This window comes from Thalia democratica, chromosome 7 (genome assembly GCF_965202585.1).
Source record: "Thalia democratica chromosome 7, ktThaDemo2.hap1.1, whole genome shotgun sequence".
In the NCBI taxonomy this organism is placed as follows: domain Eukaryota; kingdom Metazoa; phylum Chordata; class Thaliacea; order Salpida; family Salpidae; genus Thalia; species Thalia democratica.
The window spans coordinates 58799448-58812418 of record NC_139171.1 but is presented as its reverse complement, the minus strand read 5'-3'; the positions used below and the strand labels follow the sequence as shown (position 1 = coordinate 58812418).

At 26.4% G+C, this 12971-nt stretch overlaps 1 protein-coding gene across 1 annotated transcript in view; it reads right to left on the bottom strand.

Annotated features, from left to right (window-relative positions):
- LOC145840308 (voltage-gated inwardly rectifying potassium channel KCNH6-like) overlaps nt 1–12613 on the bottom strand; it is a 40598-nt gene extending 27985 nt beyond the window's left edge. The window contains exons 1-5 of the mRNA XM_082947520.1: nt 12503–12613; nt 10173–10279; nt 8819–8945; nt 4081–4200; nt 3116–3179 (exon numbers count right to left, since the gene is read on the bottom strand). Coding sequence (XP_082803646.1) covers nt 3116–3179; nt 4081–4200; nt 8819–8945; nt 10173–10279; nt 12503–12578 — 494 coding nt within the window. The 5' untranslated portion in view covers nt 12579–12613. The remainder of the gene's footprint in view (nt 1–3115; nt 3180–4080; nt 4201–8818; nt 8946–10172; nt 10280–12502) is intronic.
- Between the last annotated feature and the right edge of the window lie 358 nt (nt 12614–12971).

The following is a 12971-nucleotide window of genomic DNA, read 5'->3' as shown; positions in this document are numbered from 1 at the left end:
TACTTTGATAATGAAAATAACTTTAAATGAATTTATACTAACGACTGTTATTTCATCTATATAATTTTTAATGATTGAGTATTTTGTAAAGTTAGTATATATGAAATTTCGTTTGAATAAAAAACAAAAACAATAAAATGACAGTGCAAATTATTGTTAGTAGTATAACAGTTTCAATCAAAGTACTAAACTTTTATTTTGATAATGAAAATAACTTTAAGTGGAGTTATTTATTCTAATTGCTGTCATTTGTCGTGTATAAATTATTTGTTTATACATTGTTTTCATAGTTTTTAACTGATTGAGTATCTATCAAAGTTAATAAATATTAAACTTAGTTTAAATTAAAACTAAAATTAATAAAATGATAGTGCAATTTATTGCTTAATAGTATAACAGTTTAAATCAAAGTATAAAAATAGAAGATACTTAAAATAAAGGCTTTTATCTCAATAACCACTTATATCTGCTGTATGTTAGTAATATTGAATTGTTTCAAAATATACTGTTATAAATATCAAAAACTTTGACTTATGATAAAAATATTACGAATTATGTATATAGTAATACATTTTTAGGCTTTTATGGTTCTATTATTTTGATAAAATATAATTTGTTCTAATAAGTACAAACGTCAAATATTTAATTATATTTGAAAAATAGAAAAGTAAAGTTTTCAATAGTTGCAATTTTCGAAGTTGAATTTTGTACGTTTCTCCTGTTTTTAAACTAATGGATTTTTGTTTTAAATAAATTTACTTTACTACACTAAATAGCTAAGTCGTAAAAAATACAAAAATAGTATATCAACAAGTAAATTATCCACAATATAAATGTTCAGTTTTAAGACTAAACATTCTTAAATGATATTACTAAAGAATTTCCAAATATAGCTTTATTTATATTACTCCCGTACAACGTAAGCTTAAAAATAGCAAGTACTAACGTAATATCATAAACTTTATATAAACTGCTTGTATTTTATTGTCATTTTAAAGACAATATTGGCTTCTTAGTAGCAGTTAAATTAAAAGTTTTTCAACTGTAAGATAAAAACTATTCAAGCAAAGAATTAGATGCGTCTCAATAGACAAGTTTTCTTCTAAATTGTTAAAACAACATTGAAATGTTAGAAAAGAGAACTAAAGTAAATGTTAAAAGTTAATGTCTTTAAATTAACACGGTATATAGCACGTTTATTGTACTTCATATTTGAATTTTTATAAAAAGACAAAATACCTTGTACTAAGACACAATTTAAAGTTAAAAGTTATTTAATTATGGTTTCAAAAACGTTTTAACAAGTCTGATAAAATTAACATTTAGAACACGTTTTTTACGTTGACAAGCTTTGCAAAAATTATTTCAATTGCATAAAATTCAAATTTTAAAACACTTTTTATAGCAAACTTGATTGCCACGTTTTATTTTAAACCAAACTTTTATCTTGTTTATTTCCGATTATTTTTTACTATCAATGTTTTATCTTTACAAGGTTTTAAAAGTTATTTAATAAAATAAAGACTACAAACTTTACAACTTTATTTGAACAATAATTCAAACATAGCCATCGATTTCATTCTAATATTGAGTGCCAATAAAGGTTTTTAGGTTCGTTATTTGTTACTTTAATTTTGTTAAATGCTGTTTCGGTACAAAGCTAAAATGCAACGCAATTAGAGACTATTTTTAAGCTTTAGCTTTAAAAAATAAATAAAAAGTAAATAAGTTTGTGTTTTGTGTATAAAAAAATGTAATCAATGGATTTAATTTACCAACCCTAGCAACTAACAACCCTAGTAACCAACTAATAACCTTTTTTTACAGCCGATAAAAGTGTTTTCACTAAAATTTTATTATTTTCTCGTAATAAACAAACGTTTAATGTTTTTTCAAACTATGTTCAAATATAACCACCATCAGCTAATCTGATCAAATTGTAATTCTATTGTCTGCCTAATCAAGTTTAATCCAGGGCATTTACACGTCACAGTGGCAAGTTGGTGGGATTTGGTTGCCACTAGTAACGACGACTTAGCAGGCTGGCAACAGGCCAAGCGCTAATCCGTTGCTATGGCAACACACGTGGTTTTAAAATCATCGAAAATTGTGTTAATGCGAGCTACAAGGTATAATTGATGCAGTTTATTTATCTTGATTAAAGCGAGCTGGTAAACGCTTAATGCCTATAAGAAAAGATTTAGCTAGTTTTATTTTGTGTAAAACTTTGGAAGTTTGAACAACTACTTTTAAATTATCATGCAACAAGTTTAATTTAAAAAAAGATTTGCGAAAAAAAAATCCTAGTTAAGTTAAATATCAAAGCTGTACCTTTTTTAGTTATTAAAAACCAGACATGGTTTATTTCGTTTTATTTAACTGCAAATAAAAACTGTCTAACGTATTTTTGAAATTAGTTTTGATCAAAAATTAAGGTAAAGTTAAATAGAAAACTAAAAGGAAAATAAAAACAACATTATTTAGACTTATTTCAAAGATTTGAAGTGATGAAAAATAGCAGACAACAAACATTTGTTTAAACTTGATGCTTTTCTGTTTCTAAAGTGTAAAATATTCAATCGTGTTATTGTTGACGCGTTATCAACACTGACCTCTGAAGTGGGCAATCGTAATTAGCAATTAGAAGTGCTAATTATGGCGTAGGTGACACATCTTAAATTACTTTAATCTACAACATACACACACATCTAAGCAGTGATCGAGCAAAATAACCTTCAGTTCTCATGCCCTAAGGCAGCATAAAAACTAAATTGAAACTTTTAATAATTTATGTATAAATAAGAGATTATGAGGCAACTGGCTTTTCAGTAGATTTAGGTAAAATGCAAGTAGAAAATCAATGGCATGTTTTATGTAATTATTATTAGATTAAAGTTTAAAAGTTAGTAATTTATGACTTTTGATCGTGAAAATTGAGAATGCCCTTGTAAATTTGATTGAAGTAAAAATTCTAGGCCATAGATTGTTTAAAAGTTTATACTTTAATTTAAAGATAAGCTCTAAGTTTTATAGTCAAGTATCTTAATTAATAAAATAGAAATAAAATTTCTAATTTTCTTTCCAAATTACTTGGAAATAAAAGTTATCTTCTTACTTCTTTTTTAGCCATTCCGGAGATTTGAATGTTTTTGCTAATGCGTCTGTCTTTTTCATATTGTCTAAAAAAAATAATTTTAAATGGCTTATATGTTGTTTATTAGTTTATTTGAAAACGTGTTTATTATACTTAAACCTTGACTAATATTTACTATTTAGTAATAATATTGTAAATATGTTTAATAATATATTACTTAATAATAATAAATATATTAGTTAATTTAGCATTTAGTAAAAAGAGAGAAACAACTTTAAACAAATAAATAGTTGAACTATTTTCTGCTACTACGATAAATACGGAAAAGAAGTACTAACTTAATTATTGGTTTTAAACTTCTACTTCAGGTAATCTTATTAAATAAACTTAAGTTTAATATCTAAAAATTTTATATTTATATTTTATCTAATTAATTTCTATTCATCTTAAAGATGAGGTATTTTTTAAAACTAAATTATTTGTTGTAACACTAAAGAAAAACCTAAAATTTATAATTTTTTTATAGATTTTAAGAATTAAGTCAAAAAAAATCTGATGACAAATAAAACTTATAATAAATAAGTACTATTGGCTTTACAATGTAATTGTATGATTAGTAAACTTCTTTGTAAAAGAAAGATTCTTTAAGTTTAACAAACAAACAACGAGCTAAATTGAAGTTCCATTAAGTTTATACTCTCCTACTAGAAAGTTATGTTATTTAAACACAAACAGAAGTAGAGTTTTGACAACAAAAAACCTTGTTTAATCATCAAGAGTTTATTTAAATATGAGAAAAATTGTATTAAAATTGCACAACTTCAAAAATAACTTTTCAAAGATGCACATTTCTGCCTCGGATATTTATACAGTAACTTAGAAAAATAATGCTTATATTTTAAACCAAAAGGTTATTTAAATATTTATTAAAACTAAATATGTTATCAAGCAAAAAATACTACATAAAGACAACAAGTACAACTTACTATTTTTCTGCTTGTTGTTTTTCACATTTGAATTTGCGAAACTTAGTATGAGCATAACTACATCGTTATTGTCGTTGTTTTTAATTGGAGTTATGTTGATTGTGCACAGCATTATGGAACCTGTCGAAAGTTTATTAAAATAAATAAATAAATGTAAATCAAGTTTTATTAAGATACTGGAAAAAACTTGAAGAAACGTTTAAGTGAGATAAAAGGTCAAAATTTTTGCGCATTTGCAAAGTTTCAATATGCAGTTTTGCAGTTGAAAATCTGCATTATTGTTTTGTTTTGACAAATTGTTTAAGTTCTACTTTAGATGCCGCAAAAATTCTCATATTAAATTTAAAAAAATTTGCGGTTTTGGTTCTTATGCGGTTTTGGTTTGCTGCCCTGCAGAGTTAACACTAAGTTCATCAAAAATAGTTCGAAATTCAAACCATATTATTTTTTCAGTTCACACAACAGTTTTACCTTTTTGCCATCTTATGAATGTGTAGTTAAGGTCAAGGATCCAAAATTTTATCATTTTTTTAAATTTTTATTAGGTTTTGGTTCATCATTATGCAGAGTTAAAACCGGACTCAATAAAAGTAGTTCAAAATTCAACCACACTTTTTTTTAGTTCACACACACATATTTTTCCCGTTGAGCGCCCGTTCAACTTCGATCGATACACAAGCAGGTATTTACAACAAAACCCCCTAACGCGAAACCGACCTCCACCCCTCAAAAGCAGCGCTGATAACAGTAATGATATTACCTTGTGAACAAATTCCCAAAATGCCGAGCATATGCTTGCGCGATCCGAAATCCTTTTACAAAATAAATCCCCGTGTTTTATTTTAAATGCGATTTAAAATGCTTCCTGTTTTTTTCATGACTTTTTGCAACAGGTTCAAATTTAAACGTGTTGCTGACAGAGGTCAAGGAGAGTCAAGTAGACAGCAGTTTCGTGTGTTTATATAAAAACACATGCATGATGAAGGTTCATGCATGTTTCGAAGCCGTTTGATCACGTTTATAAGGTCAAGTTTTTAACGAGACTTTTGTTTTGAAAACTTTACAACTTTATATTTAAATAGAAAATGCACTCGTATTAAGAAATTAAAGTCACTTTTTTTATTCTTTAATTATACCAACAGCTTTCTAGAAAAATTTAAGTTATATAGTTATTAAAATAGTAGTTTTATTCTTCAAAAGTAATAAAATGTAAAAATATTTAATGAGAAAAGATTTAAGTTTTTGTAATTTTAGGCTTTTAAATACTTTTATGGTTTGCTTGTCAAATAAAACTTTTAGGTTTTATTTACTTTACTTGAAAACAACTTAGACAGTTTATACGGTTGAAACTACTTGAATACACAAATTTGCTCATACAAATCCATACTTTATTAATACAAACATATTTATTTCACACTGTGTCAACGAATCGTGATTAGTCTAGATATTTAGAGATTAGAATTTGCAACGCCGCGCTGTTAAAAAAATAATATTTAAGAAATAAAGCTGAAATATGTTTTACGTTTACTTTAAACGTGTAAAATCCGTTTAGATGCTACTTTATATTAATAAACGTCAATTTAAAATTTAAATTTTATAAATATAGTAACCACAGAAATTTAAAAGAAAACCTTTTTTCAAACAGCAGTTAATTTGTAACAAAAAACTTTTTTTGTACAAACAATAATTTTTTAAAAGTTCACCAAGACTCGAACAGCATTTGTTAGCATTGTTGCTTGTGCTTGTAACAAAGTGAAAAACAAAGTTTTGAATTATTAATAATTCGCCACAAAAGACGAGCAACCGTGTGTGACGTCACAACGAAAATCTACAGTGTGTGGGCAAGAAGCGTATAAATTGTGGCGGAATTCAGCTTTCCGTTTCATTTCTTTTTGATGACGACTTGAAAGTGTGTATTGAATAAAAAATGCTGGGGAAAATTGTTTCAATGTCAAAAATTGACAAAATTTAAACGACAAAAGAAATTTAATTTAAAACAAAAAAAACATCAAAGTTTTTCGGTTCTAAACCCTGTACTAATTGAAAGTGGGACTTTTTAGAAAGCAGCTTAGAAAGCGGATACTTTTAAAGCTTGCGTTTGCAGCTTGAAATCAAAGAAAAAAAAAGACGTTTTGGAAGGAAGAAAGGTGAATAATTTATGAATGAGTTGTGCTACTCTTTCAATTTAGCTTGTTTCCAGTGGTAACCCGCCGCAAACTCACGGTTTCCATGGCAACCATCTCCCCATTTGAATGCTTTTGCAGCGGTGGGTTTTACAATTATTTTAAAACGCTTCCTGTTACGATTTGCTTCTTTAAGCAAAACTTTTAAGAGAACTGAAGGCTTGAGTAAGAGCTTTTGTTGTTTTCTTGAAACTTGCTTACTAAGCAGTTTACGTTTTTATTTTTTTTAGTACAAAATAAAGTTTTCTTTCAAGTAATTGTAGTTAAAACTATTTACAAATTTTAAGATTTACTGGTTTTTTGCAAAAGTCAAAGTTATAACCATACTCAAAGGTCTGTATTTGTTTAACAAAAATAGCAATAACAAGACGTTCAGATACCAAACGTTTCTTAATATAATTACAGTTTCACTGATACAACAAAGTTAATAATAACAAGTGAAACTGCAGTTGTACTAATCAGTGTTTGGGATCTGAACGTCTTGTTGTTATTATTGCTTGAGCTTTTTATTATTATCTAGTTAGACACTTTTACATTCTTTTATATTTATTTATTGTTTAAAAAAAAAGTGTTTACTTTGCGTTTTTAAAACCATCAATTATAAGTTTAAACACTTAATCCAAACAAAGTTAAAATTTATTTGTTCATTCATTCAGTTTGAAATTATTTACTGTTAGTTTAATCCTGTTTACTATTGTAAATTGTTCGTATTAACAATTTGATAATTTATATACAAACTTAAATACTTGTGTTACTGAGTTGTAAATTAGCACTTCACAACTAATACTAAATTTTTATTTCAAAACAAACCAAATTATTTTTTTTTAAGTTTTTCAGGCTGAAACTTTATGTTGTAACTTGGTGGCGAATTTTACTTTTCAACTTAAAAGGATGCTCCTTCAAGCTGATGAATATTTGATGGACTGCTGACTGCATTCGTGTTTATTAAACTTTCATGCGGCTGAGTGAAAACTCGCTACACACACACTCAACCAATTTCAAACTGAGTTGCCAGCCAAAAATAAAACGATGAAAAATTTATTGGCCTTATTAACGGGCGCGCGCGTCGGAGCAAAAGTGCGAAAAGTCCTTTTCGTCAGTTTTCCCGCCATCTTCGTGAAAGCTACTGTTGTGAAATAGTTTCGTGTCGTTACATATTTCACGATTCGATATGCTAGAACGTGGAAACCGTTTTTTTTTTTTGCTGGTTTGTCGATTTTAATATCTTGTACTGTTAAACTATTTTGAAAATGAAAATTGCATTTAGCTTTCAAAGTCGACGTTTGAGTTTTAATTTTGTAAATAAAATAAAACTAAATTAAACAAACTTTACAAGGTTCACGGAGTTATCTTAGTCAACTTTTATATATGTAATAAAAGACTTCTTTTGGTTTCATATTTAAGAAAACTTTGTTATACGTAAATAAAATTAAAGATTTAAACATATTTTAAAATAAAAGGCATTTTAAGAAAATGTGCTCTTTTAGTTAAATTTGTAATATGTATTATATAAACTTCTACCTTTAAGTAAAACTTATTTTCTTCATAAACTAAAACTGTATACTAATCTGACTTTTACTACTATTTGTTCAAAAATAAATTCTTAAAACCTTCTCAAGTTGTTGTTTGCTGAGAAAGTCATTAACCATTATTAATTATTCAAAACTACAACAAACAAATTCTCCTCTAAAACTTGTACCTCACAAAAAACTGTATGTTTTTGATTGAGTGTTTTTTAATAAATTGGAAAGCATACATTAATAAAAAACTCACTATAGGTATGTTTTGCTTATTAAGTCAAAATGATATGTTAATATTGTGGTAAACGGAATAAAGGTTAATTTATGTATAAAACGATACTCTAATGGTGTTAACTGTTTTTTAAGGCTACGATGTTTATCGTTCTGTTTTTATACAATAACAAATTATGAAGCTATTTTTTTAGATTTTAGTTTTGTTATAAAAAAGGTTGACAAATTAATATACTTTAATAATGAAGAGGACAGTCTATTAAAAAAAAAATTTTTAGGAACATATTTAAGAATAAATATTATATAAAGTTATAGACGAAGTTATAAATATTTTTCAGTAGAATTTTTATCTAGGAAACGCAAATTTTATATACGATTAATTTTGTAACTATACGAAATTGGTAAATATTAATTAAAACAAAAATATATACTTACAAAAGTTCTGTCAAAATAAAACTTTCCTTGTGATAAATTAGAATTATTTAAAAGAAAGTTATTTAACTAAATCATAAGGAGATTTGTGTTGAAATTTTATCTGTGCATGCTTAATTACAAGTAAGCGAAGTAATTAGTTAGTTTAATTTATTAGCACAAGTTTTCATGAAAACAGTTAAGTTTTTACATACAAATATATATATGCATGTGTAACAAGTATTCAAATTTTTCTTGTGGTAAGTTTTAACATTGAGAGTTTTTGAATATAAAAATGTTTTTAAGATTACCAAGATTTTTTTGTGATAACAATCCTAACAACTAAGTGAGTTTTAATGAATGTGATTACAAAAGTTTTATTTTCGATCAAACCTTCCTTGTGATAAGTTCTAACGTTGGGAATTTCCCTCTCCGAGTTGGAACTGACGGCGTCGCGGACCAACCTGATGTGGGCCTTATCCGTTTCCGGTCCCCACAAAAAGTCGCAGCTGCAGTGGTGCTGGAAAAATAAAAGTTTTTATACTAATTTTCATACATTTGTAAAACAATCAGAAAATAATCAGAGTTGTGAAATAGAATGAGTAGAAACAGCTGTGATGCAGAGATAGTATGATTTAGATTAAATAAAAGATATGTATTAACGTAACTATATTAATTAAAGTAAAATTATTAATTTTTAAAGTGTAATCAGCTCAAAATGTATGTTTTTTTAATACAATACGTCCTACAGTTATTTCTTAAAAGCGGTTTAAATTGTTACATTGCTTCAAAATAAACTGTTACGTTTTTTTTATCTTTTAAAATATTTTAAAGGTTTTACATTAATATTTAAGTTACGTTCTTGCAACAGTCTCTCGCAAATGAACTCAGTTTTCTGCCAGTTCAAAGTTACTTGAAAGTGTTAGTAAAACTAGTTTGTTGCTTAAATAAAAATTCAATGCTATCTTTTGACTATCATTTTCGCACGGAAAAAAAGTTTAAATCAGCATAGTTTTAAAACTATTTGGACTGTTCTATACTTTGCTAAACATTAAAACCCTTAAATAGCTAATTTACTGATAAACTATTGCGTTTTCAGTAAATTAATATAAAATATTTCGAGTATATTTTGTTTACTACACAAGAGTGTATATTGTCTAAATTATAAAGAAAACGGTAATGGTTTTATAACCTTAAAAAAAAATAATTCCAGCTAACCATATGTTGCTTAAAATAACAGCAACTTATTTTATAACAATTTTTGGACAGCAAGTTACATACGTATTAATTCCCAATAGTCCAGTTTAGTTATAGCAAAAGTGAAAGTGTAGTACTATGATGAAAAAAAGTTGCATAGAGAGCATTAACTTCTCCTTCAAATTTTCTTTAAAGCAAGTTTTTCAAATTTTAACAAATTTTAAAGGTGCCTTTTGAGTTGTTAACGGCGGTAAATTATAGTAAAAATAAAATAGATTGAAAGCTAAGTACGAACAGTTTGAAAAGCGTTTTCCCTCGTTTTCAATACAAAAAAAAAATTTTATAAATATTTTAAGAATTATTAAACAGAATTAGTGGTAAAGTTCTGTTTTTTTTATCGAAAAATATCTAGTACTACTTTCTCTATTAAAAAATTACCTGAACTGTTTTTTTTTCAACCATTTATAAAATGTTTACAGTTAAAGTAAAGGCAAAGTTTTGTTTAGCTGCCCAAAAATATTCAGTGTTATTATTTTAATTTATTACAAACCTGAAGTATTTCGTTTCGACTGAAGCCAGTAAAGTTGATAAATCCGTCGTTACAATAAATTATTTTGTGTCCTAACTGCCCGATGTTCGCCACTATAAACTTGTAATCTGTTTGATATTTTCAATAAACTAATATCTAGATTTCTTTAGCTTTATTCTTTATGGTTCTTTAACATATTTAACGCATATTAACGTAGATAAAACATCAATTATTAACACTAATGGTTCATTTTAAAATTTCTCTACGTTTTATAAACAAGCATTATGTTTAATTTATGAAACTTTTTGTTGTTCAAAAAATTGTAATATTACAAACAAAGAAAATTTGAAAAGTAGTATATAACCACAGTTTAAATTAATAGAAGTTTAATTAGAACTAGAAATGGAAATTGTTTTTTGTTGTTAAATAATCTGTAACGATACGAACAAACAAAATTAAAAAACAATGAACTCAATCCATTTGTATCGTTTTAATTAACTTATAAAACAAGGAAAGATTAGCTTTTTGTTTCCCTTTTTAAAGCGCTTAATTAAATTTGCAAACTAGACAGGACTGCAGTTTCAGCTTGAAACTTCAACTCTAATCCCACAGTACCCTGGCGCTGCTTTGATTTGCAGTTTGTATGTAAATTTCAAAATCATATTTGGCAACACCGAACCCGCGTGACCTGTTTGGCGGGTTTAAAATTTGGCGGGTTTGACATTTTTAATTTGACTCAGGGCGGGCATTGAATTTGATTTGCGAGCTTTATCAGAGTTATGTCGGTTTTTCTGAGGAACTGCTGTGCTGTTAGTAGTGTAAGTAGTTTAGACCGATTTGAAAATGTTTTAGTACCAATATTTACTTTTTTGTAAATGTAGAGCTGTTTTCTTATGCACTTAATTTACTTTAAATTTAACAAGTTTTTTACGGTTTTATGACTTTTAAAATTTAAAGATGTAGTAATCTTAATAAATCATAAACTACAATAATAGTTTATTTACTGCAAATAAAATCAAACAGTCTACACTTCTTAATGCGATTTTTAAATAGAAAAACTGGAATAAAACAGAATTTAACATTCTATATACGTTTCAAAAAATAACTATAGACTTAAAATGATTTTTTTTTAAAGATTTAAATAGTTTACTTTTGTAAGTATGAAATTACTTTTCTATTTTAGATTTCAAATTTTTAATATTTATTAAAGTATTTTTTACGAATTTACTATCAAAACCAACCAGCGATTATACTGGTCCACATTCAAAAAGTTATTATTTACCAATTTTGAAACATTTTAATACATAAAAAAATAACCACAACTTTTTAATGTTCACAGTGTAATCTTTACGTATATGCTCAAAATTTATGTAAACTAAAGCTATTAAATAGCAAATTGTTAAAATCTGTAGATTCGCCAAAAACTTGTTCATATTTAAAAAATTTATCGTTTTATATTCTTTTATATTCGTAAAAAAACATTAAAATTTTTAACATGCAGTGCTTTCATATACTATCAAGTTGCTTTACTGTAAAGTGATAGTTATTAAATTAAATTCAATACTTGAAAATACATATATGATTGTCTGTCTTTGAATTATTTTAATGTTCCAAAAATTATCTATTTTACTTATTGATAAACAATACTTCTAAACGCCACTGTGTTAATTAAGATTTATTAACCGTATGATCATTATTATTATTGGATTGAATTTATAGTAAAAAGATTTCTTAAATGAAATTAGACTCTTTTTCGAGGATAATCCGATGTATTTATTCAATAGAAATCAATAAAACAAAAGTTTTACATAAGTAACAAACTAAAATAGCAAATTTAAAAGAATTTAGCAAATTACTTTAAAATTTGGCAGAAACCTTACTTTTCCAATACAGTTCGAATGAAACGGCAAACTAAACGTTTGCGGGTGATAATTCAATTTGCGGCAACCCTGCAATTTAAACAACGCACAATGGGCGAAACGACCAACTTGCTTACTTTGCGTTCACGCAAAAATAATTGCGCCAGAAATTTTGGCAGCCAGGTTTGTTTTTCTTCTTTTTATTTATAGACGCGTATCACAAAAGGCCACCCATCTGGCAATTGAGTTTTTTAATTTTTTTACAAATCGATCATTTTTATAACGCTTGCAGTTGAACGCAGCACCTCGTTATGAAAGTTGCATAAAATTTAATTTTAATTTAATTTTATTTTAGAAAAAAATCGTTAAGCAGCGGTCTGATAATAAGTTTTTAAGAGTGCAATTTTTTTTACTGGAGTACAAACACAAAAAAATCAGTTCTTAATTGTTTAAGTTTTAGTAAATTAGCTAATATTATGAAACTAAACCGACTTTTTCCTTCAAACTTTCTAATTATTGTGTCCAGATAGACGTTTCTAGGGGCGAAGTGTCCTCTTTTCACGGGCATTTCTTTTGTTAATTCAAAATTTAACTAATTTGTTATGTTTCATTAAATCTGTAAAAAATTATAATTAAAAATAAATCATAATTCGCAAAGTTATAGGTTTTTTAACATGTTTAAAAAAAAAAAAAATAATTTAGTTGTTTTTTGTCAAAATTAATTAATATCTTTAAAATTATAAATTATAAATAACAAGATACTGTAAAACAAATAACGTGAAAATGACAACATTTAGATAGGTCCCAAACTTAAACTTTCTTTAATTGAGCAAAATGCACACTAGATTCTAAAAAACATTTTAAAAAGTGTTTTTTTAAGCTAAACTTAACTCTTAATTGCTGTAACAACAATTTATTCAAGCAAGCAACTTTTTTTAAACAAACTAATACAGTTTTCATA